Below are 27,311 nucleotides of genomic sequence, written 5' to 3'. Positions count from 1 at the left end.
TTCAGATTGTTTGATTCTTAGATTAGTGGGGGTTTTGTTGTTGTTGTTGTTGTTGTCTATAACCAGATATTTTTCCTTGCTGTGGCAGGTGGATGGAGAGCTAGAAGCTCTGATGGAGAATGGTGAGGGTCTCTCTGATAAAAACCAGGTGCTCAGCTTATCCCGGCTAATGGTTAGAATTGAAACTTTGGAACAGAAACTTACCTGTCTCAAGCTCATACAGGTGAACACTTTGATATTAATTTATTTTTTATTTCTGAATTTGAGGTGGGACATTTAAACTACAATCCAGAATGATGAATGGAAAAGGAATAATTCTGATATGAGAAGAGTTACTCATTTTTAAAATGGATATGTGAGTTCTATATGACTTTGAAAACTTGTACTCTTAAAAATATCTTAAGAGTTCAGCATCGTTTAATCTATTGGTAGATATCGTGTGTTTTTTCTCTAGTCAAAGAACATGGTGGAATTTTTTTTGTGTGTGTAACAATTCATGACACTTGATAGAGGGTCTCTCCCCACCGCTGCTTGATTATTAGCATGGCAAGGCCATTTTTACCATAGGATCTCAAAGCAAGGAATTTTAACAGTAATCATATTTACTCCAGTTTATTAAATATTCCACAAGAAGTTGGATAATAAGAAAAGATTTTTAAATTTTTTTATAGTTTTAGCTTTTTCAGTAAAAATTGTGAATATAATTTTTTTCTTAGTCCTTCAAAATTTGACCTTTAGTAAAGTCCAGGTTGACATTTTAAGTATCAAAAAAGATTATAATCTCTCACTTTAAAGCATTTATTAATTGCACAGTTCTAGTAGATTAATCAAAATAGAATTTCTAGGTTTCTTTGTGAATGTAAATGAACTCTAGTCCTCTCTGTGGGCCCTCTTTAACGCTCTCTGTGGTATTATGTGTCTCCCTCCTCCCACCCCCCAATACACTGCATCCTGCTTCGCTTCCCCCATGGAAGAACACACATTCACAGTCTTGCCTGAAGTCCTTTCTGGAACGTCATGGGCTGTCTTTGTTGTGGATCTGGATGGCAGAACTAGGTGATGGCCGGGAAAGTAACCAGAAGCTTCAGGAAGAGGTCAGTTCACATTCAGCTGACCTGCTTGTTTCTTAAAACCACTATATTTATTATTTAGGTTGAGGGTATTGTGATAATATCAGTGATAATGACTTTAGCACTATATTTACCACTCATATTAAATAATTACATCATTTTATGATCCCAATATCATTCCTATAACTGTAACTTTACATACACCTTGCTGGAAGTGAGTTTGCCCAGTGGTTTTCCCTATGGTATCTTTTAAAGCTTAGTACTACATAGTTGGGAACTGCAAGAGCAAGATATACTAGTATCATAGTTAAGTGAAAGATCCAGTGTGTTGCTAAAACCATAATTTTAAAAAGATAGGAAACCATATGGAACTTAAATTCTGGGGTTCTAAAAAATTATGAAGTGCTGAATTCTGGATGACAAGAGTAAGAGCATTTTGAGGAGTAAATTGTTTTAAAAGATCTAAATAGATGTTCATTGACAATGTCGATAGTGGAATTGTTACATTTATACCGTCCCATGAAATACACAGTATTTTCTAACTTGGTTTAAATGTAGTTCTTTTTAATCATAAGTGCTAATATAATCCCCAGGTCATTTAATAATATACTTTTAAAAACAAAAACGTGAGTGCGCATATGAGTGATTGTCTTGCCTTCATCCTTCTCCCAGGAGATTCAGCAATAAGTAGGAGTTGGGGAAGCCTTGGAGTTTCTGTAGAACTACACTGGGGGAGTACTTTGGAAGAAATTCTTGGATTTCAGAGTGTGGGGTGGGGGTGGTTATCTCAGAATGAAGAGTCTCTCTCTTTGCTAGACAGCAGTTTGTCAAAGGCTAAGGAGGTTAAGTAATATCTGCATTTCTTGTTTGTATGCAAGACATTTAAATATATATTGTTGCTTAGTTCCTAAGCCTTTATCACAGTCACTTGGGAAACTTTTTAGAAAAACATACCCAGGATGAGGTCCAGTAGTGTTTATATTTTTTAAAAATCTACCTGGGTTTGAGAACTACTGGTAGAGAATATTAATTAAATTAGTCTTATTTGATGTGTGAGCAGTCACCTGCTCCACATTTTATTCTTGCTGGTCAGGCTTATTAAAACACTTTTCTGGGACTTAGCTGGCGGTCCAGTGGTTGAGACTCTCAGCTTCCACTGCAGGGGGCACGGGTTTGATCCCTGGTTGGGGAACTAAGATCCCATATGCCTCGTGGTGCAGCCAAAAAAATAAAAAATTAAAAAATCAAACACTTTTCCTTCCATACTAGAGGTAAGTAATATTATGACATTTAAATCCGTCTGTGGTTACAAGATTTAGGTCTTAATTTAATAAGACAGTAAAAAAAAAAACCACTGTTTCTGCAGAATTGATCTGAGTCCCATGGAGAGGCTTGAAAAGTCAGCTGTACAAAGTGATGTTTGTTTGTTTTTTTAATTATGTTTAATCAGATTATAAAGACTTTGGAACATTTACCCATTCCTACTAAAAATATGTTGGAGGAAAGCAAAGTACTTCCTATTATTCAACGTTGGTCTCAAACCAAGACTGCTGTCCCTCAGCTGAGTGAAGGAGATGGGTATTCTAGCGAGAATACATCACGTGCTCACACACCGCTCAACACACCTGATCCTTCCACCAAGCTGAGCATAGAAGCTGATACAGACACCCCCAAGAAGCTAATGTTTCGCAGACTTAAAATTATAAGTGAAAATAGCATGGACAGTGCCATCTCTGATGCTACCAGTGAGCTAGAAGGCAAGGATGGCAAAGAGGACCTTGACCAGTTAGAAAACGTACCTATAGAAGAAGAGGAAGAGTTACAGTCACAACAGTTACTCACACAACAGCTGCCTGAATCTAAAGTTAATAGTGAAATTGCTGTGGAGGCCATTAAGCTACAAACATCTGAACCAGAGGCTGACACTGAGATAGAGCCTAAAGAGAGCAATGGCACAAAACTAGACGAACCTATTGCTGAGGAAACACCATCCCAAGATGAAGAGGAGGGTGTATCTGATGTGGAGAGTGAGAGGAGCCAGGAACAGCCAGATAAAACAGTAGATATAAGTGATTTGGCCACCAAGCTCCTGGACAGTTGGAAAGACCTAAAGGTAAGAAAACATTTCTGTTCATTTTAACCTGAATTACCCAGGTTTAGAGTTCTATAAACCTTCAGTCGAATTACCTATTTTTCTAGCTATATGTATTTTTGAAAAATGGAATACTATCTCTCTGTCAGCTAATTATAAATGTCTTTATAAATAAATAATGTCTTTTAAACCTTGGCCAGAGATACCAGCCAAACTAATATACAAACATCCCCCTTTTCCTTGTTTACAAAAGTGTATCACAACAGTAAATTCAGTCATTCAAGTGGTCTTTACATTAAAAACAAAAATCCTTTTAGTAACAAATATGGATTCTACATTTGAGTCTATGTAAGAAAAAATGAATATTTAAAATAATTGGAAATTAATTTACTGGATTAACTAGAAATTAATTAAAAATAAAATTAATTGGAAGCCAAGGTAATTTTGCAACTTCTCATCAAAAATGATTGAACATATAAAGCTACAGAATCATGCTTGTTAGCTTGGTGGAATGTCTCATGACAAAAAAAAAAAACAAAAACAAACTATTGAACATAAATATCTGTTCCAGTAAAACAACATTATATGGAGCTAGTTCATATTCAGTTTTATTATTGTTTCTGAAATAGGCCTACTTTTAAATGCCTATTTTTCTGGCCAGAAGATGTTATCGAGAGGAAAAATATAGAGTTCTGGAACCCTTACATCTAATACTTGCATAATCACTTGTTAAAGTATATAGCATGATGTGCAGGGTTTTCTTTGCAGAGAACCCAGTCTGGGTCTTGGATAAACACAGAAGTGAATAACAGGATGAGCCTAGGAGAGATGTGGCAAATTCTGATTGTAAGTGGGATCCTGGGATCCAGGTCTTGAGGACCCTGTGGGAACAGGTTACTACCTAGCCTCTGTTTTTCTGTTCCTCCTTTCTTGCGCCAGAGGTGAAGCAACCAGATAAACCAAGAATACAGATTTGCAGCAAAATGGACACCTGAGTCTTCTCTGTTCCCAATTATGACTACAAAGCTCACCCATTATATCCTACCATTTGACCCATAGGGAACTATCCTTATACTGAGCAGAATGAGTGTAGTTGGTTGGTTGTGCACTGTGCTTATTTTTGCATTTGTAATTTACTGTGTTGAGACCCTTCTTTAAGTATGGTGTGGTTTCAGCTCTCATTTACCCATTTGAGCTCTTACTCATGCTACTCTTTGATCACCTACAGTTCAGCATAAACTCAGCCTTATTATTTGAAATCTGACCTTTTTATAAATATAAAAGGAAAGATTCAGAGTAAATCTGTTTATGATACAACATATGAATGCAGGAACTGGAGTTGCAGTTAATTGAAAGAGCTGCTGGGACAGTCATTTGTGTGAACCTTTATTTAAGGCCTGCTTTGTGAGGGCACAGGAGTCCCTGGACAAAGTCCCTCTTGTGTTTGGAGACTGCTAGTAGAGCTTGCACTATGATTGGCTCAGTAAGGAAGGTGGAAATGGAGACAGGCACTCAGGTGAAGGTAGAAAAGACCTTACAGACATAGTTTTATAGAGAGGGGGGTTGTAGACCTAGTAGTTGACTTTTGCCTGAGAAGGCTCTGGTTGACGTAATTAAAAAAAAAAAAAAAAGACATAATCATCTTAATTTCTTAAAAACCTGTCTCTTCTTGAAATCTGGAATAAGTAAATGTTTTTGTTTCTCTGTATGGTAGTTTTTTTTTATTATAATTGTAATGATATAAATTATTCTCTGGAATATCCTTAACTCAATTAGATACAACTGGTACTTTAAACTCACACTTCAGATATAAATGTTTTTGAGTCCTACACAATTATTTCTTCCCTTGCTTGTCCTCTTCACTCCTATCTGAAAGATCGAAGTGGTTGCACAGTACTGTGTAGACTGATGATCCTCTTGACTTGAGGTTTAAAATTTTATTTGTACCTAAAATATATTCTTAACGTTCATACTTTGGATTTATCCCAATTCTTAGCATCAAGGAAGTTATTAAATAAAATCCTCCTTCCTCAAACTTTATAGTTTGCTCTGGAATCATTACCCATCTAGAATTGCATTACTGAGAAATGTTTTTGCTTGCCTGAACTCTGATGTTTTGTTATGCACTGGTGCTGGGGTTCTTAATTCACCTATCATTCTAATTAACATTCACCATGGTTCTAATTTCAAAACCGGTCATAGTTGTCCTTAAAAAGTATACTTCAGCTAGGGAACCCATAATTTGAACATGTTTTAGAGAAACACCTTGACTTGATGTGATTACTATATATCCATCCTATTCCCGGCATTGAAAGAGTTAACTACTTCTGTCTGACTTCCACCTGTGTGTTCAAGTAGATGTTGGCAGAAAAGAAAATGTGTTATTCAACCAACTTTTATTAAGCACCTGTTGCCAAGCATGTGTTAGTTGCTGATGTTAATTTCAAGATTATACTAAAAAGCATTGATCTAAGATTGTGGTTATGTTAGCCACTCCAAGCTTCCCTGACCTTCCTGGGCCACTGTAACATTGCTGGACATGTGTTCCACTTGTCCTTTCTACATACTGGATGGAGTGAAGAACTGAAAGAGGTTGCTTCAGATTTCTTAATCTTGATTTTGCTGTGAAGGCAGACTATAGGGATCATCAGTAAATGAAAGAGGGTGGGAGGGAAGGGAATGAAGCTTCATGAAATTACTCTTTGTCCTCCCAGATCTGATGATGATCCCCCTTGTAACTTGAACCATTTCCATCTAGCTTCTCAGGGCAGCAAGGAGCTTGTTAACATCACCAGCTGACCATGTGTCTCCTTTTCTCAACTCCATTTTCAACTTCGTGCTGAAGAAAAACAAGAACCTAGCGTGCATTCTGTGAAGAAAACAGGAAGATGGTTGGGAAGTTGGATGATGCATGAAAAATATAATAGGTGAAAAGAGGACAGAGGTGGTTAACTCACTGGCACCGGCGTTATTTTGGTGCGTCCATTGCCGACAATGGATGTCGTTCTGGGAAAATCCCGACTCCTGGCGAGAAAGGATTAAGTGAGCTACTTTTTCTATACCTCTATACACAGGACCACTGCCTTGGCTCCACAAGGCTTACACATTTTTGACTCCTAAAGTAGACCTCAACAAGAAACATCACTTAGCACATTGCTACACGTGAGCATGTATTCATTTTCACATGCAAATTAACTGGGCTACATTTTCAGCAGGGACATGTGCATATATTTCTGTTTGTAAAAGGAATTACTGTACATCAGCCCTCATGCTGAAAATATACCCGACACTTCACAGGGCAAAACAGCTGGTTATAAGTGATGATTAATTATAAACTTGACTGGAAAATCTTCATTTGGATCATGAGAAGAAGAGGTAAGGTTCCCATGAATTTGGCAGTTTCAGTTGCAGTTAAACAGCTGAGAGATTGTGATGGCTAGTGATTCCAGAGCCTCTCTTATAAACACTTAGGTTACAGGATGTGTGTCTCCTTATAGTGAAGTCTGAGTATAGTTATATCTGGATTAGATGATTTAGGGACATTTTGTACATGTGATAAGTTGGACTTTTCTTAAGAACCATCCTTATTATCTTTTTCATCTTTATCTCAAGACATTATCTTTAATTAAACATATTATTTTCCTAGAAAGTTAAGCATTGAACTCTACAGAAGTTTTAAATAATTCAGAGAGTTACCCAACTGAAAAGTTTTGAGTCTGGGGAAACTCCCTGGCGGTCCAGTGGTTAGGATTCCGTGCTTCCACTGCTGGGGACCTGGGTTCAATCCCTGGTCGGGCACTAAGATCCCAAAAGCTGCGTGGTCAAAAAATATAAAACAAGTTTTGAGTCACTGCTTGGAATTTCCGTTCCTAACTAATATGTGAAATCTGCTATGCAACATTTCAAAATGAAATGATGTGCCCTGAATTTCTGTAATAAATTTCAAAATCCTTAGTAGACATTATTCTGTATCCAAAAGGATCAGTATTACTTATCCTTTTGTTTAAAATACAGAATTGCCCCCAAAGAGCACTATTTTAGGTACCACTACATTGAATTTTTGTAATAAGAATCTCATTTGATAAAAGGCAAACATGGTCTAAAACTTATTAGTAGCCTGGTTTCTTTATTATCAGGTAATACTTTCATCTAAATTATGGGGTGGCCTAATCTGCCCCGCTGCCTTTTTTCGTAAATGAAGTTTGCGGTGGAGCCCAGCCAGGTTCTTTCATTTACATACACGTCTGTGGCTGCTTTTGCACTGCACTGGTAGAGTTGAGTAGTTGCATCAGACTGGATGGCCAACAAAGCCTAAAATATTTATTGCTTTGTCCTTTACAGAAAAAGTTTGCCAACACCTAATCTAAATGATAAAGTACAGAATCTGGCTGCTCTAAACATTCTGATTTTGAATGAAGTCATTTTGACACTTTATTCTTTTGGGTGAGCTCTAAATTCTGTTTCCCTAGAGACATGATGACCATGTTTCCATACCCCATGAAGTTACTTTTAAAAAAAGAAAGAAATCTTGACTCTGTTTAGGAAAAGTTACTTTAAGTGATTTGGATATTGGACTATCTGAGAAGTGGGAGAGTATATACATTATAGAATTACTGGGCTAGAAGATACCTGTAAGGAATGTCGTTCTTCCCTCAGGACCATGATCAAGTTAGTCGGAAACTTAACAGACTTGTAGAGTACAGATAAGTTGGTATAATCTAGTTTTATATATAACCATAATGAAAATATATAAATTTTCCTTCTTAATGTTCTTAACTTTTGATTTTGATGTAATTTCAGACTTACAGGAAAACTGCAAGAATACTGTTCTTTATGTATTCTTCATGTAATACACATCCAGTGACAGATGTATGTTAAAAACAGTAAAAATTCCTCTAAACCCTTCATCCAGATTCCCCAGTGTTAACATTTTACCAAATTTACCTTAACATTTTCTCTTAATTTCTTTTTAACTTTTATAGAATAAGTTACAGATATCATGCCCACTGCGCCTAGATATTTTTAGTGTGTATTTCCTAAAAACAAGGACATTCTTCTTTATGACTTCAGTGTACTTATCAAAATCAGCAAATTACAGTGACACAATACTATTAATCTGTTAAACAGACCTCATTCAGATTTTGCCAGTTGTGCACATAATGTCATCTATAGAAAAAAAGAAAATTTCTGATCCAGAATCTAACCTGAGATCAAGCGTTACATTGAGTTGTATCTCTTTAGTATCCTTTAATCTGGAATAGTTAGTTCCTCAGTCTTTGGCTTTTATAAACGTCACATTTTTGAATATTTTTAAATTTTTTAGAATATTCCTCAATTTGGGTTTGTCTGAAGTTCTGTTTGGAATGTTCGTTTATCCCATTACTGGCATTGTCAACTTCAGTCACTTGGTTAAGTTGGTGTCTGCCAGGTTTCTCCAATGTAAAGTTACTATTTTCCCCTTTATAATTAAAGAGTATAATATAGGAGCACCTTTGGAAATAATAAATACTCTTTTTTGTGAAATTTAGCCATCCAGTGAATTTGCCTGAATCTTGTGCAACTATGATTGTTAACAAATGGTGATTTTCTAATCCATCATTCCTTTTTCTGTATTTCTATACAGTGGTAGCAGTCTTAACAGGTTATTAAAATTACTTGCTTAGATGCTTGTTTCTCCTCACAGGACCGTGAGATCTTCAAGGGCAGAGACCATTCCTTAATCGTTGGTAGTAAGAGTTACTTTTATCATGGTATCTTTTTAGTAATGGTTGTAATAAGTTACCACTTAATAATAGTGAATGACTACTCTGTGCCCCCTACAATCTGTGCTACATTCAGTATCCAGAGTGATCTTTTTGGAAATATACATCTGTTCATGTCAAAGTCCTATTTAAAACTTTTAAATGGTTCCTCATTACATTGTTTAGTTAAATCCATTTTTCTTAACAAGGCTTGCATACCATGGCATAATCTGGTCCTTATTTATGTATGCATTTTCACCTCAAGAGTTTCTGGCCTACCAGAGGGACAGTGCTACTAATGTTACACACACACACACACACACACACACACTCTCTCTCTCTCTCTCTCTCTCTCTCTCTCTCTCTCTCTCTCTCTCTCTCTCACTCTCTCTCATTGATTGTTTCTGAGAAGACTTTCTTTTGTTTAGATGTCTCTTCTCATTTAAGTTTCATCCTTTCCCCTGAAAACCATTCCTGTTCCTCCAAGACAGAGTATTCTGCCTTTTCTATATGCTCCCATAACATCCTTTCCAATCATAGCAGATAACATTTCATAATGGTACATTGTGCAGAGGCAGAGACTGTGTCTGTCTTGGTCACTTGAGTCTCCCCAGGGCACAGTGAGAGCGTACTATGTAGTTTGGCACTTCATAAGTATTTGAATGATGAGGTGAAGAAGGTCCTTCTTTTTCCGTGGTACCACACTGCTGCTTTTTTTTTTTTAATTTATATTTTAATGTTTTGGCCGCACACCGTGGCATGTGGCGTCTTCCCTGACCAGGGACCAAACCCATGCCCCTTGCAGTGTAAGCACGGAGTCTTAACCACTGGACCACCAGGGAAGTCCCGATTCTTCTTGAATCCATAATGTGTATATTTTATTTGATAGGTGGTCAGAAAATACTTGAATGAGTGTCATGTAATCTTTACAACCCTGTAAAGTAAATGGTGGTGTTTTTATCAGCTGTAAAAGGGAAACAAACAGGCCCATGAGTTTGTAACTTAACTGTAAATGACATAGCTGAAAATTATCTTCTGATTTAAATCCTGTGTTCTTTCTATTCCTTTTTCTGATCCAGCAAATAGTGATTGCTATGTCCTTGCTAGACAGTTCATGCAATTATGTATCTTTGCTGAATACTTTTCAGACTTCTCTCACTCTGTTTCTGTTTTAATAACTGTAATAAGTTCAAATTCATTCTTAAATCATAGAAATTATCATTTTAGTGTTTTGTTCAAGTATCTTTTTTTCCTTAACGCTGCAGAGATCAACCTGTGATCCATGATTGAATTTCAAGGGATTTTCAGAATGCTTGAAATCATATATAAAACTGGGGTTTTCTGGGGCAAGGGTCCACAAATATGAGCAGTTTCTCAAACAGGGGTGTGTATATATGTGGGTTGGGAAAAGAACAAATTGTGGTCCAAAAAGTGTTTTCTGGATGGTCTTAGCTGCAGTGTTGTATTGACTAGTGCAACATATAATTTCAGTGAGGTCTCTTGAAGGGCTGTGGTAATTTTTAAGTTTTAATTAGAAAAATTATAGAGTAGGTAAATTTGAAAGTGTAAAAGAAAATCTTAGATTTGGAATTAACTTGCCTAGAAAACAGAAATCTGGAATTTGAGAAACATTTAATCATCATGACCTTGATTATTCTTCAGTGATTACTTACCAGCATAAAACTTTAAGTTTTCTACACACATGTTTTACTACTGGGCTGGGGAGGCCTTGAAAGCCGGCTCATGTGTCAGGTGTTCACCTTGTGCTTCAGTACTAGTGGAAGCCCGGCACATTTTAGATGAGTGTTGAATAAAACCGAGTGTTGTTAAGGTAGATTTTCTGAATTAGAGTCAAGATGGGTAAGGCTAGAGAAGGAGGAAGTTCGGGGAACAAGTTTAAACTGAACGGCAGGGACTTCCCTGGTAGCGCAGTGGTTAAGAATCTACCCACAAATGCAGGGGAGAAGGGTTCAAGCCCTGGTCTGGGAAGATCCCACTTGCTGCAGAACAACGAAGCCCGTGCGCCACAACTACTGAGCCTGCACTCTGGAGCCCTCAAGCCACAAATACTGAGCCCACGTGCCACAACTTCTGAAGCCCACATGCCTGGAGCCCGTGCTCCACAACAAGGGAAGCCACCGCAATGAGAAGCCCGTGCACCACGATGAAAAGTAGCCCCCACTTGCTGCAACTAGGGAAAGCCTGGGCACAGCAACGAAGACCCAGTACGGCCAAAAATAAATAAATAAATTTATTTTTAAAAAAAGAGAGAGAAATGGAATATTACCAGCACCCCAGATGCCTTCCTTTAAAAATAAAAATAAAAAATAAACAATGTCAGTGAACTAGGAAAGCTTTTTAAGGTATGGTACTTGCTAAATAGCAGCATTTAGAAGTTGCCTTGGGAATCCCCATGTTCCTTAGGCCTTTGCCTGAGACTTTACAGGCCCTCATTCTGTACCTTGAATGCAGTCACAGTGCACAGAAGTCTTTTGGCACTGTGTCTAGGGCTGCTTCTGAGGCATGTTACCTTTTCTTTTAATTTTTAAAATAGACCATTCCTGCACACGACAAAATTCAAAAGGCATACTGCAAAAGGCAACATTTCACTCCTAACCCTGCCCCGTGTCCTGTTCCCTGGCGGCAACCAATACAACTAGTTTGTTGTGAGCGTTCTAGAGTTAATTTGTGCATACTATATGTATATATTTTGCCTTTTTTACAAAGCTGGCACCACTGTTTAGCTCCTTTTTACTTAATATATTGTAAAGATTATTTCATACCAGTTTATGAAGAATTTACTTTTCATAACTGCATAGTATTTTATTGTATAAATATACCATAATCAGTTTATCCTAATCATATATTAATCAGTCTTCTATTTCGGCCATTTAGGTTGATTCCTTTCTTTAGCTTAGCAGCAAGTAACTTTTTGAACATATTCACATATGTGGGATATACATGTTGGATAAATTACTAAAAGTTGTGTATCTGAGTCATAGTCTGTGTTATTTGTAATTTTGATAGGTACTGCCAAATCTCTCTTCATAGTTGTACCAGTTTAACTCTCATCAGCAATGTTTATGTGTAAGAGTGCCTGTTTCACTACACCCTGGCCAACACAGGTGTTGTCTAACTTTATGTTGGTCAGACTTATAGGCAAAAATGGAATATTGTTATAGTTTTAATTTGCATTTCTCTTATTGCATGAAGTATTGAATATATTTACGTTTATATTTCCTATTGTAAGAACTATGTCCATATCCTTTGCCCATTTTTATGAGTGGCTGAAAACTGAAATTGGATCTTATTATCTTTTGTTTGTTGGGAGCCCAGCTGTCTGAAGTTAGAGTGTTTTTTCAGGGATTTAAAAGAATAAATAAAATTATTCTACTCCCTTTTCCCCTTACTCTCCCTTCCTCTGCCTCTCTCATGTGTGTGATTTTATAAAACTTCCAGACATGTGTATTATCTTCTAAGTTATTTTTCCAGTCAAATCTCAGGACCTCTGTGACCTAATGGAGATACCCCTACTCCCACTTTCTGTAATACAATTTATGAGATAAAATCATAGACTCTTAACACTTTACAGGGGTATGATGATCGAGGTACAATTCTTCCTTCTATTAAAGGAAGCTAAATCTGGGTTATGGAACCATTACCACTGAAAGCATTTCACAGAATTATGCTGAGGGAAAAGGAGCCTAGGGTATTTACATATCAGTATTTGCCCAGTAATTTCTTTCTTTCTTTCTTTCTTTTTCTTTTTTTTTCTTTTTAACCTTAGAGTGGTATAGGGCCATAGACATTGAAGTTATATGTTGTATGTTCATTTTTTAAATTTTGTTGTTGTTAATCAAGAAAATGGATCTTTAAAATCTTCATGCTAGTATATAGAATTATGAATCAGGTTCCAAGACAGTCATATATTACCCAAAGATGTGCTTTTATTTCTCTAGATCAAGGGTTGGCAGTTTTTTTCTGTGAAAGGTCAGATAGTAAATATTAAAATACTGAAATTTAAAATGTGACTGTGAGGCCTCAGTCTCCTCCACCCTTCTTCTTCCCTTCTTTCTGCCTTTTTTCTTCCCCTTCCCTTTTCTTCTTCCCTCCCCTTTTCTCCCTCTCTTTAAAAATGTAAAAAACTATTCTTAGCTGGGGTTGAAGGGGCATTTAAAGAACCAGGCTTCAGGTCAGACTTTAGGGTGTAGTTTGCTGACCTCTGCACTGGTGTGTGGAACTGTGAATCAGGTTTCTTTACAGTCTGATATTACCCAGACATAAGTGTTTTAATATCCTTAGCCTAAATGACTAACAGAATTGATTTAACCATGTATTTTCCAAGATGATTTGTCTGTAAGCCATACGGTTTCAATGGGAACCAGATGAGCTTAGTTTTTTCTGTTGTCATTTTTTGGCTGCACCGCACAGCTTACGAGATCTTAGTTCCCCCACCAGGGATTGAACCCAGGGCATGGCAGTGAAAGTGCCAAGTCTTAACCACTGGACTGCCAGGGAATTCCCAAGTTTATTTATTTATTATCATTTTATTTCTCTAAGTTCTTATCTCTTTTTCTAGATTTTCAGTGTTCAGTAAATTCACGTAAATATTTGGTTTATATGCTTCTAACCCTGAAACTTCACAAATACCTGAAAATCCTGGGAAAAAGGATTTTTGTAAATGGGGTTTAAAGTGGGGTTTTAAAAAATCTTCTAATACATTCAGTTATCTTGGAGAAACTTATCTCTCACATGTAACTAAATACATAAACATTCATATATACATATACACACGTATATGGTATTCTCAGTATCTTCACAGTTTCAAAATTGCTTAGAGAAACAAAAATTATGACAAAAAACATTAGTGAACTGAACACTTAAAAAAATTCTTATTCACAGGTCCCTTCTCAGTTAACATCAGCATGTATCGTTGTCCAATGGGTTATTTTCTTTTTCAGCCAGTCTCACTGTTATAAAAGTTGGCAGACCTATTATGAAATAAAAATTCACTGATTTCATAAAGTCAGTAAAAATAATATTGAAGAAGTTGGAAAGGAAATATATAAGACCACTAGTATACTAGAAGCATTTTCAGAAAAAGTAATGAAAAGATTCTGAGATACTCTTGGGAAAAGAATGTTGCATCATGTTATCAGTTATTTGGAAAAAGTATACCAAAAAATATCAACAATTGACTCATCTTTTGGGGGGGAGAGTTGGTGAAGTTTTGTCTCATGTATTGATTTTGGGATTACAAATTGATGTTAGTGAGTTGGTGAATTTGCAGATACAGGATCTCTGAATAATGAGGATAAATGGAATCATGAAATCTGTGGCTTTTTGTGTCTGGCTGCTTTTACTTAGCATAGTGTTTTCAGGCTTTATCCATGTTGTAGTATGTATCAGTAGTTAATTACACTTCATAGCTGAATAATACTCCATTGTATGGATATCATTTTCTACATGTTATATGAGCCAGTATGAAATTGGGCGGGGAACGGATGGATAAACACAGATGCAGAATTGCTAGGTCATAGTCTTTGTTTCTTATTTGATGCTCTTTGCCTTTTTAATGAAAGGTATTTTATGTTTCTTTAATTCTGGAAAACTCTTCTTCATTATTTCTCAAAAAAGTTCCTTCTCTCCTAGAATTCCTTTTACCTGGAGTTGGCACTTTAACTTCTAGCCTCCATATCGCATAACTTTGCTTTTATATTTTCTTTCTGTCCCTTCCTGCTTTTTATCTCCTCTTCCAGCTGTAAAAATGGCACCTTGCTCAGAGTCTCTTACTCTTTTTTGTTCTTAGTCTTGCTGTCATTTAGGAATAAAGATTTGTTTGACACATACACTACACAATTTTATCTGTACTTGCTAATAACAAGGAAAAATAGTCTTAGTTGTAAAAAGTAAATCTCTTATTACAGAATATATAATCTGATCTGTATATAATAAAAGGTAAAAAATTATACTCTCATTGCAAATTATTTTGTTCTCAAAGTCTTGTTTAGCTAAAGAACAGTCTACATCAGTGTTAAATTTTTACACTTTCCAGAAAAAAGTATTGTTTTGTAATTTTGTTTTAATCCTGTTTTTTTCTATAGTCTATTCTATTTGAGTCTATTCTATATCATTTGAGATGCGTTAAAAATGTGCTGGAGTACTTTGCCAACAAACTTCCAGTGAGTACTTTTTGAGACTGTTGGAAGAAAACATCCCAGTTTACACCGATTTAGTGTGACCTATTAGCAGTAGGTAACTTTTTCAAGTGTTGTTTGTTTTTTTAACTAAAAATGGGTAGTATAAAAACCGTATAATTAAAAGTAAACTTTTTTTTCCATAAGAGAATCCGTTTACTCAGAATCTATTTACTGTACTTTAAATATAATCTAACTGCTTTTGGGGAATCATGATTCACATACAATAAAGACAAAAACATCGAACTCATAGCTATATAATATTTCTTGAGTTAAAATGGTCCTTTGTTTTAGTATCTACATTCCTTTTCTCCCCAGCTTTATTGTGATATAACTGACATTTAACATTGTGTAAATTTAACATGTACACCTGTTGATTTGATACACATATATATTGCAAACTGGTTACCACCATAGTGTTAGCTAACACCTGCATTATTACCATTTCTTTTTTTCGGGGAGAATATTAAAGATCTATTCTCTTGGCAACTTTCAAGTATATAATACAGTATTATTAACTGTTATCACTATGTACATTAGATCCCCGGAACTTACTCATCTTTAATTGGAAGTTTGTAACTCTTTGACCAAGTTTGTAACTCTACCTCCCTTCACCCCTGTTTTAGTCTCTGTTTCTATGAGTTCAGCTATTTTGGATTACATATAATAAGTGATATTGTACAGTGTTTGTCTTTCTCTGTCTTATTTCATAAGACATAATGAAATAAGAGCATAATACCCTCAGGGTCTATCCATGTCACAAATGGCAAGGTGCCCTTCTTTCTCCTGATTGAATGATATCCATTGTATACATATACCATAGCTTCTCTCTCCATTCATCTCTTGATGGACACTTAGGTTGTTTCTGTATTTTGGCTATTGTGAATAATGCTGCAGTGAACATGGGAGTCAGGCGTCTCTTTGAGATGTGCTTTTCATTTTGTTTGGATACATACCCAGAAGTGAGATTGCTGGCAGGTGTTTATTAAGAAATGGAAAACTTACAGTATGAATCAGATATAAAGACTTTCCACCTTTTAATTTCATTTTCCTTCAAGTCAGACTGTTTTTCTCTATGTACCTTCTCTCTTGGCAGTCTCTGACAGTAACACAATATATCGATTGTTTTCTTAAGGTTTTCCCAGATTGTGGATCTCTTGCTTTAGCCTATTTCCTGAATTTTAGGTCTATATTTTCGGCTTTCTCTCTCTCTTCTTTTTTTTTTTTTTATAAATTTATTTACTTATTTATTTTTGGCTGCATTGGGTCTTCGTTGCTGTGCATGGGCTTTGTCTACTTGTGGTGAGCAGGGACTACTCTTTGTTACAGTGCGCGGTGGCTTCTCTTGTTGCAGAGCACGGGCTCTAGGTGCACGGGCTTCACTGGTTGTGACACGTGGGCTCAGTACTTGTGGCTTGTGGGCTCTAGAGCACAGGCTCAGTAGTTGTGGCACACGGGCTTAGTTGCTCTGTGTCATGTGGGGTCTTCCCGGACCAGGGCTTGAACCTGTGTCCCCTGAATTGGCAGGCGGACTCTTAACCACTGCACCCCCAGGGAAGTCCCTTCAGGCTTCTCTTGGCTCTCTCCTCCACTTGCCCTTCAGACTCAAGCTCGTAATCTTGTTTTATAAGCTAATTCTTCGTCTTTGGTGTACATTTCTGTTAATATCTTCATCATTTTTCAAGTAACCCATAGTCAAAACATGTACCCCTTTTGTAAAAAATTCTATTGCTAATTATAACAGTTGCTTTAAAAACACTTTCTAGATAACTAAACTTTTCAGTTAGGGACAGTATTGTTGGAGGACAACTTTTTTTGAAATTCTGACAGGTTAGAATGACATCTTCAGATCTTTTGCAGGTGTTATTTTAAATAGCCACCACCGCCTAGTTATTTGCACAGAAGTAGAGCTTGGACACTTGATCTATTTTGAATGCCCCGTTGTTGAATTTATATACATATATTTATTAATCTATGCCTATATCATCTAAATGCTGGGTAATTCATTTACAGTAACTTTTGAAAGATTTTCCATCACTGTCAGGAATTATTGTTAGGTCTTATAAATTATTGTACCTAGTATGGTACAATGTACACTGTAGACAGTTTATGAGATGTATTTCACACAATCTAGAATCTTGAATTTTAGGCCCTCCACATTGGAGTGTCTTTAACATTGTCTTCTGATAGACAAAATTTTGAGACCTTATAACTCTGAAAAATACCTTTATTCTATTCTTGTTTGGCAAATCATATAATTACCATTTGGAAATAAATTTTCCTTCAAAATGTTCAAGATGTCATTGCATCATTTTCCAGCTTACAGTGTTGCTATTTTGATACCATTTCGACTCCTTTGTTGTGGGAGGTGCTCTGAGCCCTCTCTATCTGGTGACTTAATATGTCAGTTCTAAAAAATGTTCTTTTCTTTTTTTTTTTTTAATACTTTCTTACCCTTAGTTTTCTCTCTCCCTGCTTTCTGGCTACCTGTTAGGAGATATAGGACTTCTAACTCTTATCCTCTAATTTTATTTTTTTAATCTCCCATTTAGATAAAGGATTAGTGTGAATGAAGGCAACTCAGATAGCATTTTCAGCAATGGATTCTGTGCCATGCGGGTGTGACATTATTCCAAACAGATTTTCATATCATGTAGGCTAACACTATTGCTATTTATTCACAAGACAGAATGATCCTAAGAAATGTTACAGTAATCTTTATAGGGCTGCTTCCTTCTTACTTTTTGTTGTTGTGGGACTTTGGAAAAATTCTGTTGCATTTCAGGGCCTCAAAGTAGATAATCTTAGTTTCCAGCTTAAATTTTGTATACAGCTTTGACAATATGAAGAGGAGGAAGTTAGTAATTCCAAGTGCTTAGGTGCATGTTGATAGAACTTGCCCATAGTGTTAGGCATACTCTAATAGTCAGTAGCTCTTGGTCACTAATCAGTAGTAATCAGCCATTTTGTGAACATCAGAATACTTAAAATTTTTATTTATTTATTTACTTATTTTGGCTGCACTGGATCTTCATTGCGGTGTGCGAACTTCTTTGTTGTGGCATGCATGCAGGCTCTAGTTCCCCAACCAGGGATTGAACCCGGGCCCCCTGCATTGGGAGCACAGAGTCTTACCCATTGGACCACCAGGGAAGTCCCTGAATCCTTTTTTTAAAATTGAATATGTTTGACATACAATATTAGTTTCATGTGTACAACTTAGTGATCAGAATACATTTTCTAGTTAGCAGTTGCTCCAAACTTTTGAATGGAATTAAGAATGTATCTTTGAGAAGCATTTCCTCGGTATATTAACCTCCACCATAGAATGGGTCCCAAACTTGAGGTCTGTAATAAATTGCTATAAATGTTTGTAATGAATACTTGTAATGCTGAGACCTTCTGCAAAAGAAACTAAATAAGATTGTGTAATTCTTAGTTGACTCAGATATCATCCTCGATATATCTGTTCTGAGCACCCTTCATGAATGAACTCTTTTGGAGTGCCTAGGTTTACAGAGTACCTAATGCAAGTCATTTTCAAACTTCTAAAATTAGCAGAATACCTGTTTTTCCCTATAATGTGGGTAGGTGCTGATAAGTGGCGTTCTTTTTCCCGAGTTTGTTAACCCCTCCAAGAGGTGGATAGAGAAGTCAGAGCTAAAAGTGTTAAGTCCTTCCTCTCTTTATCCCTGATTCATACCCACAGGTAGACATTGAATTAGACAACTCCAGGCATCCCTCAGAGGAATAAATTAGAATGTATCCTCTCTACAGGCAGAAGCAGCCCAAGAGGAGAAAGAGCCCAGATGTCTCTGAGCTGAGGACAGACATACATAGTTCTTTCTCTCAAATTCTCCCTTGTGAGGAAGGAATGAGTGAGGGCTGTTAAGAGAAGCCAGTAGTTCAGTGATGTCCACTTTCTCTGGACATCAGAATCATCTGGGGAACTTCTAAAAAATACAGATGCCTGGGACCCATTCCCAGAATTTTAGATTCAATTTGTTTTGGATAGTGTATCTATAAAAGTTGCCTGGAGTGGTTTAATTCTGCAGCCAGAATTGAGAATCCCAGCTGTAGTGGAAGTTCTACTTAGAAAAGGCTAGGGGGATGGAGGATGTTACCTACATTTGTGGATAAATCCCCAAAATGGTACTCCTTCCCAGGATAATGCCACTATGTCATCTGATACAGATGATAAAAGGCATCATAACCTTGGGCAGGTTGCTAAACTTTTTAAGTAAGTTTTCCCATTTGTAAAATGGAGATAACAACCTCATAGGGTTGTTTTGAAATTCAAATAAGATAATGCATTCATACAGATTGCCCTGCGTCTGTAAAGTCCACTTTGGCATTTTTACTGGCAGCTGAATATTACATCTTGAACTTTCCTCAGTTGTGTGACATATGGGTTATTTCGTTTTCCACAAATGCTGCTAGAACCAAAAATCGTGTGGAAAGATTTTTCTTGGAGTACAATTCCTAAAAAATGGGATTACCAGGTCATATAGGTGTGGTCAGTATTATGAGATTACTCTGAAGGAACGGTTTTATATGATGTACCATTGAGAATGTGTGGGTTTGCCATTTGCCCACTTAACAAGGTGACTGGATAAGGAAGTATGTGCCCAAGAGCTACTTGATGGACTTAGAGCAGTAAGAGACTGTCAGGGAACAGAATTGTTGCTAGGCTTTAGATTCGTACAGCAAGAAAAGGTACCTCAAGGCTTAAAAACATAGTTTATATTTCTCAAGAACAATTTTGATAAAGTATTAGATAGTATTTGAAGAGCAACAATGATCTAAAACTTTCCTTCTTTAAAATAACAGCAGTATAAAAGTAGATTTGGCCATTAGCCAAGTTGATTTTGTATTTATAGGAAAATACGCTGAATAGCAGGAATTGTCTTTACACATGTAATTTTTCTGAAGTGTGTTTATATAGCTGAGGTATTACTAACCTTTTCTTCCCTTAAGTAGGGATGGCAAGTGAGATGTTTGACTTGTTCATATGAATACTCTCAGTAAATGAACTATAGATGACTTCATTTTATGTGCAGAAGGCATATAGAAATTAAGATTATCAGGAGGTGTATTCCTGCCAGAAATAAAATGTCTTAGTTACTTAGTCTGCTACTTGGCTAATGAGGTCATACAAGCCTGGTAGATGTTTAGAAATAAATATGTATTTGTGCTATATGTTTTTACTTGTTTTTTAAGGGACCAGGATCTATTTTTATTTGAAGCCAAACATAGGTAAAATTTTGGAGAATAATTAAATACCAGATTGTTCCTCCCCATTTCTTTGTTGCCATGTGAAATCACTGAGCTTCAAAGCAATCACCACTTCCATTCCACACTGATAACTCTTCTTTTGGTTTATTTTTTGCAGGAGGTATATCGAATTCCAAAGAAAAGTCAAACTGAAAAGGAGAGCACAAGTAGGTATTCAGAGATACTTTGTGCATATGGCTTTACAAATATTCTTTTAGAAATATGCAGATGTAACTGATAAGAACTTTATTTTGGTTTTGAAACCAGATAATATGTCATTAGGTAAATGAAATATTTGGTATAAGTTTGAAAACGTGTTTTTAAAAAAATTTTCTTATAGTTGATTTACAGTGTTGTGTTAGTTTCAGGTGTACTGCAAAGTGAATCAGTTATACATATACATATATCCACTCTTTTTTAGATTGTTTTCACATATAGTCCATTACAGAGTATTGAGTAGAGTTCCCTGTGCTATACAGTAGGCCCTTATTAGTTATCTGTTTTATGTATAGTAGTATGTATATGTCAATCCCAATTTCTCAATTTATCCTTCCCTTCCTTCCCCCCTGGTAACCATACGTTTATTTTCTACATATGTGACTCTCTGTTTTGTAAATAAGTTCATTTGTACCATTTTTTTAGATTCCACACATAAGTGATATCATATGATGTTTGTCTTTCTCCGTCTGACTTCACTCAGTATGACAATCTTTAGGTCTATCATGTTACTGCAAATGGCATTATTTCATTCTTTTTTATGGCTGAGTAATATTCCATTGTATATATGTACCATATCTTCTTTATCCATTCCTCTGTCGATGGACATTTAGGTTGCTTCCCTGTCCTGGCTCTTGTAAATAGTACTGCAGTGAATATTGGGGTGCATGTATCTTTTCGAATTACAGTTGTCTCCAGATATATGCCCATGAGTGGGATTGCTGGATCATATGGTAGCTCTATTTTTAGTTTTTTAAGGAACCTCCATAGTACTGGTCTCCATAGGGGCTATACCAGTTTACATTTCCACCAACAGTGTAGCAGGGTTCTCTTTTCTCCACACCCTCTGCAGCATTTATTGTTTGTAGATTTTTTGATGATGGCCATTCTGACCAGTGTAAGGTGATACCTCATTGTAGTTTGATTTGCATTTTTCTCATAATTAGTGATGTTGAGCATCTTTTCGGCCATCTGTATGTCTTCTTTGGAGAAATGTCAGTTTAGATTTTCCACCCATGTTTTGTTTGGGTTGTTCGTTTTTTTGATACTGAGCTGCACAAGCTGTTTGTATATTTTGGAGATTAATCCCTTGTCTATCACTTCGTTTGCAAATATTTTCTCCCATTCTGAGGGTTGTCTTTATGTCTTCTTTGTAGTTTCCTTTGCTGTGCAAAAGCTTTTAAGTTGAATTAGGTCCCATTTGTTAATTTTTATTTTCATTGCTCTGGGAGGTGGATCTGTGCATTTTTATTCTTAGTGATTTTTTGTCAAAGGAGATGTCCCTTTATACTCCTTGTGTTGTTTCTTTCCTTGAAGTCATGGCCTTTTAGCAGCTTTTCTTCCATTCATTTCTTCCTCTAGAGCAGACTTTTTTTTTTTTTTTTTTTTTTTGCGGTACGTGGGCCTCTCACTGTTGTGGCCTCTCCCGTTGCGGAGCACAGGCTCCGGACGCGCAGGCTCAGCGGCCGTGGCTCATGGGCCTATCCGCGGCATGTGGGATCTTCCCGGACCAGGGCATGAACCCATGTCCCCTGCATCGGCAGGTGGACTCTCAACCACTGCGCCACCAGGGAAGCCCTAGAGCAGACATTCTTAAACCTATACTCCTTAGGTGTGTGTAAGTTTTTACCTGTAGATGTTTATATGCAAAATCCTTGGTATACGTTCATTTTACTGGGGAAAATTCAAAACTTTCATCAGATTCTCAAGGAATCAGTGACCCCTCACAAGGTTAAGAATCATTATTACAGAACAGATAATAGGGGGAGACCATTGCAGTATGGTTTCTGGGCTTTACCACTTAGCTGTGTTTCCAACATACTTTAGAGATTAAAGCAATGGTATAAATTACGGTGGCTCTTGTTAGTCTCTTGTGCCCCTCCAGCAGTGACCCAGTATAAATAGAGTAAAGGAGCCAGTGTGATCATGTTTTTGGTCTTTTTCTTTATTTTTGGCATGAAGAACTTTTTGTAATCTTAAATCTTATTGGTTAAAGCCCTGTAAAGTATCCTTTGCATCACTTTTGTATCTTTTGGATATTTTTAGTTCTACTGGTTTAGTCTCTTCATAGCCAGACATCCTACTTAGGGCTGCAAAGAATTCTTCCCATAAGAAAGAAAGCTGGGTTGAGTAGTTCTGGTTGGCAGTATCAGCAGCACTGCTATAGAGTTGATCATCAGAGGCTAGCTTCTCTGGGCCCACTGAGCTGAAAACATTAGCAAGACAGGCAAAGTTTCAATACCTATGAAGGTCCTCCCACCCCACCCTGCTACCATTATTTTGTAAATATCTAGTGTGGTATGGCCCTCTGAGAGAAGCAGGACATGGTCTGTAGTGGACAATTATGATTTTTTCAGGGAGCAGCCTTTTTTGTGCCAACTTCAGTCTCATCCTCACATGTGGGGAACCCCCGCATCCATCTCAGTATCAGGCTTTTAGATTAGAGAAATGCTTATAATGCAAACCTGACTTGCTATGTTACTCCTCAATGTCAAGTGATTAAAAAGCTTAGACTTTTAAAATTCATAAGGATTGTGAAATACTTTGGGAAATATGCAGTCTAGCTTTATCCTCATTTTAAAATATGAGAAAATCAGCCTGAATATATAAGATGATTTCTCTGCCTCACATATTCTAAGATGCAGATTCAGAATATACTGTTGGTATGATTCCTTTTCTTGTTTTACCAGTATATAGTGAAGAAATAGCCACATTTTAAGGAAATTAACACCAGGGTAAGGAACCTGGGTTTGAAGGAGGAAATAGAGAGTCATGGGCAGATCCAGATGAAACTAGATAATAATACTTCACAAAAGTATGTTGTGCTAATACTTTCTGAGCTGAACAGTTGTTTTAATTGTATAGTATTTTCTGCCAGCATGTGGTATTAGATGAGTTAGTTCTGTTAGCTTCTCACTGACAAATGCTCATACGTGGCTGTAGATTAGTAACTTTTTTGTAAATAAATGGAGTTTTTGGCCAGCTAAAAGAACTGTGAGAATGGTATATGTAAACCTGATCCTACTGCTGGGGGAAAAAACAACTGATAGCACATTTTTCTGAGATGAGAAAAGAAAAAACAATGTTTATTGAGAATACGCTTTGCGCTATGAGATATTTTATAAGAAATTATCTCCTTATGAAGAGAGCAATATGATTAGTAGGTAACAGTACTAACATACACAAAGCAACAGCATATAATACCAGTCAGTTTATATTGAAATGTTCATTGGTGGGATCTAGACTACTTAGGAAAATGAAAGAGTAGGTGGTGTGATCAGTGAAAAGTAGTACTTAGGGCAGCTTTTGGGAGCGGTGGCAATAGAATTGGGTGAGAACCATTCTAGGTAAAGAGACTGAGTGAAGAAGGTTAGTTTCCATCTTTTTTTTTTTTTAATTTATTTTATTTTTGGCTGCGTTGGGTCTTTGTTGCTGCGCATGGGCTTTCTCTAGTTGTGGTGAGCAGGGGCTACTCTTCGTTGCGTTGCGCGGGCTTCTCACCGTGGTGGCTTCTCTTGTTGCGGAGCATGGGCCCTAGGTACACAGGCTTCAGTAGTTGTGGCTTGCGAGTTCTAGAGTGCATGCTCAGTAGTTGTGGCGCACGGGGTTAGTTGCTCTGTGGCATGTGGGATCCTCCCAGACCAGGGCTCAAACCCGTGTCCCCTGCATTGGCAGGTGGATTCTTAACCACTGTGCCATCAGGGAAGCCCCCAGCTTCCATCTTTGAATAGGAAGTTGGCGTTCTTTTTTTGAAGATGTAGCTCTCTGGTTTTGATAACTTATTGAGTTACCACCTGTTCACCTGTGTTTGAAATATTTTTTTTTTGAAATTGTAGTTCATAAAAAGTTGTCTAATTTTTTTTTTAATTAAAGAGATTTTTCTATTGAGGTTTTTATGTTTAGCATGCCAGGCTGTTTTTCTACCAGTTGTAAATATGCAGAGTTATAAGGGCAGGGGAAGGCTTTTACATTTTGAACTGACAAGCCGACTGCCTTACTAAAGGTATCAGGAACATCTTGCATGCATGTATTCCACAGAACTTGTTAGAAATGATGAAAGCTTGGACTGAGACTTCGGTGGAAAAAGGTAGAAAAGGGCATTCATGGAAGAGACTTTTAGGAAGTAGAGCACACAAGCATACAAGACCTTATGTCTCGTCCAAATTCAGGACTGGGTATATGAAGGAGGAGTCCATAGATCTGTTTGTTGGATAGAAATTTTATTATACAGTTGGTATACTATCATGATGGAGAAAAGTCTACCAAGTAAATTTTTTTAAAAACCTTTTCCCCTAGTAACCGAACGAGGAAGGGATGCTGTTGGCTTCAGAGATCAAACAGTTGCCCCAAAGACTCCTAACAGGTCAAGAGAGAGAGACCCAGACAAACAAACTCAAAATAAAGAGAAAAGGAAACGAAGGGGCTCCCTCTCACCACCTTCTTCTGCCTATGAGCGGGGAACAAAAAGGCCAGATGACAGGTAAGTGGCCTATGTGAGTTACTCTCTTTTCTGAGCAAGTCAAAAAGTACCCAAGTGATACACTTCTGATTTGGGGCAACAAATGCTTTTGTAATAAATGTATTCTCTTGTGAGTGAGTATAAAAGGAAACTCTACTCATAACTATTGAGAGTCTCTTTTGACAGTAATAATAGCTGTGAAGACTAATAGATTTTTGGTACTCGAATGGCTTCTACTTCATAACGTTTAAATGCTATTTGAGGAGCCAGAGATATGTTCTTTAAAGGGGAAAGGGGGTTGATGGGAAATAACCCTATGTTTTCTAGTGAATCTTACACCATACCAGTTCAAAATGTTGTTTGATCCCTGTATCAGAGGCTGTCTTGTGATGCTGGTAAAAAAACAGGCCACATAATCACCTGCTGGGTACTAGAAAACATTTGTTCCCGAGAAGTTCTTTTTAAATTAAATATACTTAAAAAAAAAAATTGACATATAGCAGTCATGTAATGCAGTTGTCAGAATTTTTAATTTTGGGTTCTCTGGGTATGTAATAGTAATTCATCATGATTTTAATTTACATTCCTCTAATTACTAAATAGATTGAACATTTTGCCATATGTTTATTGACCATTCCTGTTTACTCTTCTGTGAAGTGTCTTTTTATATGTGGTGTTCATTTATTAAATTTTGTCTTTTTAAGCTCTAGGGGTTCTTTTTTTATATTCTAAATATAATTCTGCAAGTATTTTTTCCCAGTTTATGACTTGTATTTTGACTCTTTCTGTATCTTTCAATACACAGAATTTATTAATTATGGTGTAATTGAATATATCATATATATTGTATGTTTCCTTTATGGTTAGTGTTTACAGTGTTGTAAGAAATTCTTCCCAACTCTTGAGATGACTTTGTGTGTGTGTGTGTGTGTGTGTGTGTGTGTGTGTGTGTGTGTGTGTGTGTGTGTGTGTGTGTGTGTGTGTGTGTGTGTGTGTGTATTTTTTTTTTTAGCAAGATTTAAGTCCTTAATCCATTGGGAATTAATTTTTGTATATATTTTAAGGTAGGAATCTGGTTTCATTTCTTTCTGGGTGAGCACCCAGTTGTCCCAGCATCATTTACTACTTGAAAGCTCCTCCTTTCCCCACTGATCTGCAGTGCTGCCTCTTTCGAACAGGTTTTCACATATGGGAGGATCTGTTTCTGGGCTCCTATGACTATCTTATATTTAAGTCTTGATAGCAAGTAGGGCAAATCCCTACTTGATCTTCTGGGATGCCCTGTCTTTTCTCAGATTTATTCTTCCTTAGAATCTGCTTTGAGTATTTGAATATTCTCTATCTAGTTAGGTCTTCTTTAATATTTTTAATGAAGATAAAGTTTTTCATTAATGTCTTTGCTTTGTTTATAGTTTTCTCCAGAAAAACTTGTTTATCTTTTGGTGTATTTATTTCTGAGAACCCTAACTTCTGTTACATATTCAGTTTGGTTTTGGTGTTTTGATATGCAATTCACCTTTGTATATTGATCCTATTTTTGTTAACCATACAAAACTTGTATTAATTTCAAGAGTATAGGATTTTTATTTTGCCCCACTGTCTCCTTTTTTTGTCATTGTCAGCAGTCCATATCATATGAATTTGTTTTGGTTTTCCTTTCTAATTTTTATGCCTTGTTCATGTTACTTTGCTAGCAATACCTCCAATGCAAATCACAGAATGATAGCATTTTTTATCTTGGTAATTGATTTCTACTCATATTTTGTTTCCTTCCACTTTTTTAGGCTTGTTATATTGTTTTTTTAATTTCTTAACTGGAACAATTGGGATTCTTAGCTCATTAATTTTTCTCTTCTAATATAAGGGTTTAAGAACTGTAAGACTGCTTGAACTACTCTTGTTAATGCAGCTTCATAATCTAGTTCTAAATACTATTAGGATAAATTTCTTTTTGTTAAATTTTCAATTTGTCATTAATTGATCTGTATGATAACAGTTTTTAGAATTTTATTGAAGCTTGCTTTATAGTCTCTTTTGTTTTGATATTCATAGAAATATGCTTATCTTCCTTTTAGTAGGATTTAACTGGTATATCTTTCTTCCTTTTATTTTATTTTATTTTTTATGTTTTGGAGCAGTGAAAGGTTTATCACACAGGGCCATGCAAGAAGATGGGTGGCTCATGCTCTAAAAAAAAACCCCAAGCTTCCTGAAGGGTTTCTGCAAAGCATTTTTTAAAAGCCAGGTGGGGGGGGGGGGGCG

The 27,311-nt window shown here is 36.5% G+C and overlaps 1 protein-coding gene across 1 annotated transcript in view; it reads left to right on the top strand.

Moving 5' to 3' along the window:
• Positions 1 to 27,311, top strand: part of SETD2 (SET domain containing 2, histone lysine methyltransferase) — a 117,470-nt gene that overhangs the window by 61,190 nt on the left and 28,969 nt on the right. Inside the window, exons 10-14 of the mRNA XM_007470265.1 lie at positions 89 to 223; positions 975 to 1,094; positions 2,521 to 3,183; positions 20,493 to 20,541; positions 24,887 to 25,070. Coding sequence (XP_007470327.1) covers positions 89 to 223; positions 975 to 1,094; positions 2,521 to 3,183; positions 20,493 to 20,541; positions 24,887 to 25,070 — 1,151 coding nt within the window. The remainder of the gene's footprint in view (positions 1 to 88; positions 224 to 974; positions 1,095 to 2,520; positions 3,184 to 20,492; positions 20,542 to 24,886; positions 25,071 to 27,311) is intronic.

The sequence above is a fragment of the Lipotes vexillifer genome, unplaced genomic scaffold, assembly GCF_000442215.2.
Source record: "Lipotes vexillifer unplaced genomic scaffold, Lipotes_vexillifer_v1.1 scaffold942, whole genome shotgun sequence".
NCBI lineage: Eukaryota > Metazoa > Chordata > Mammalia > Artiodactyla > Lipotidae > Lipotes > Lipotes vexillifer.
This window is presented reverse-complemented; position numbering and strand designations above follow the sequence as displayed.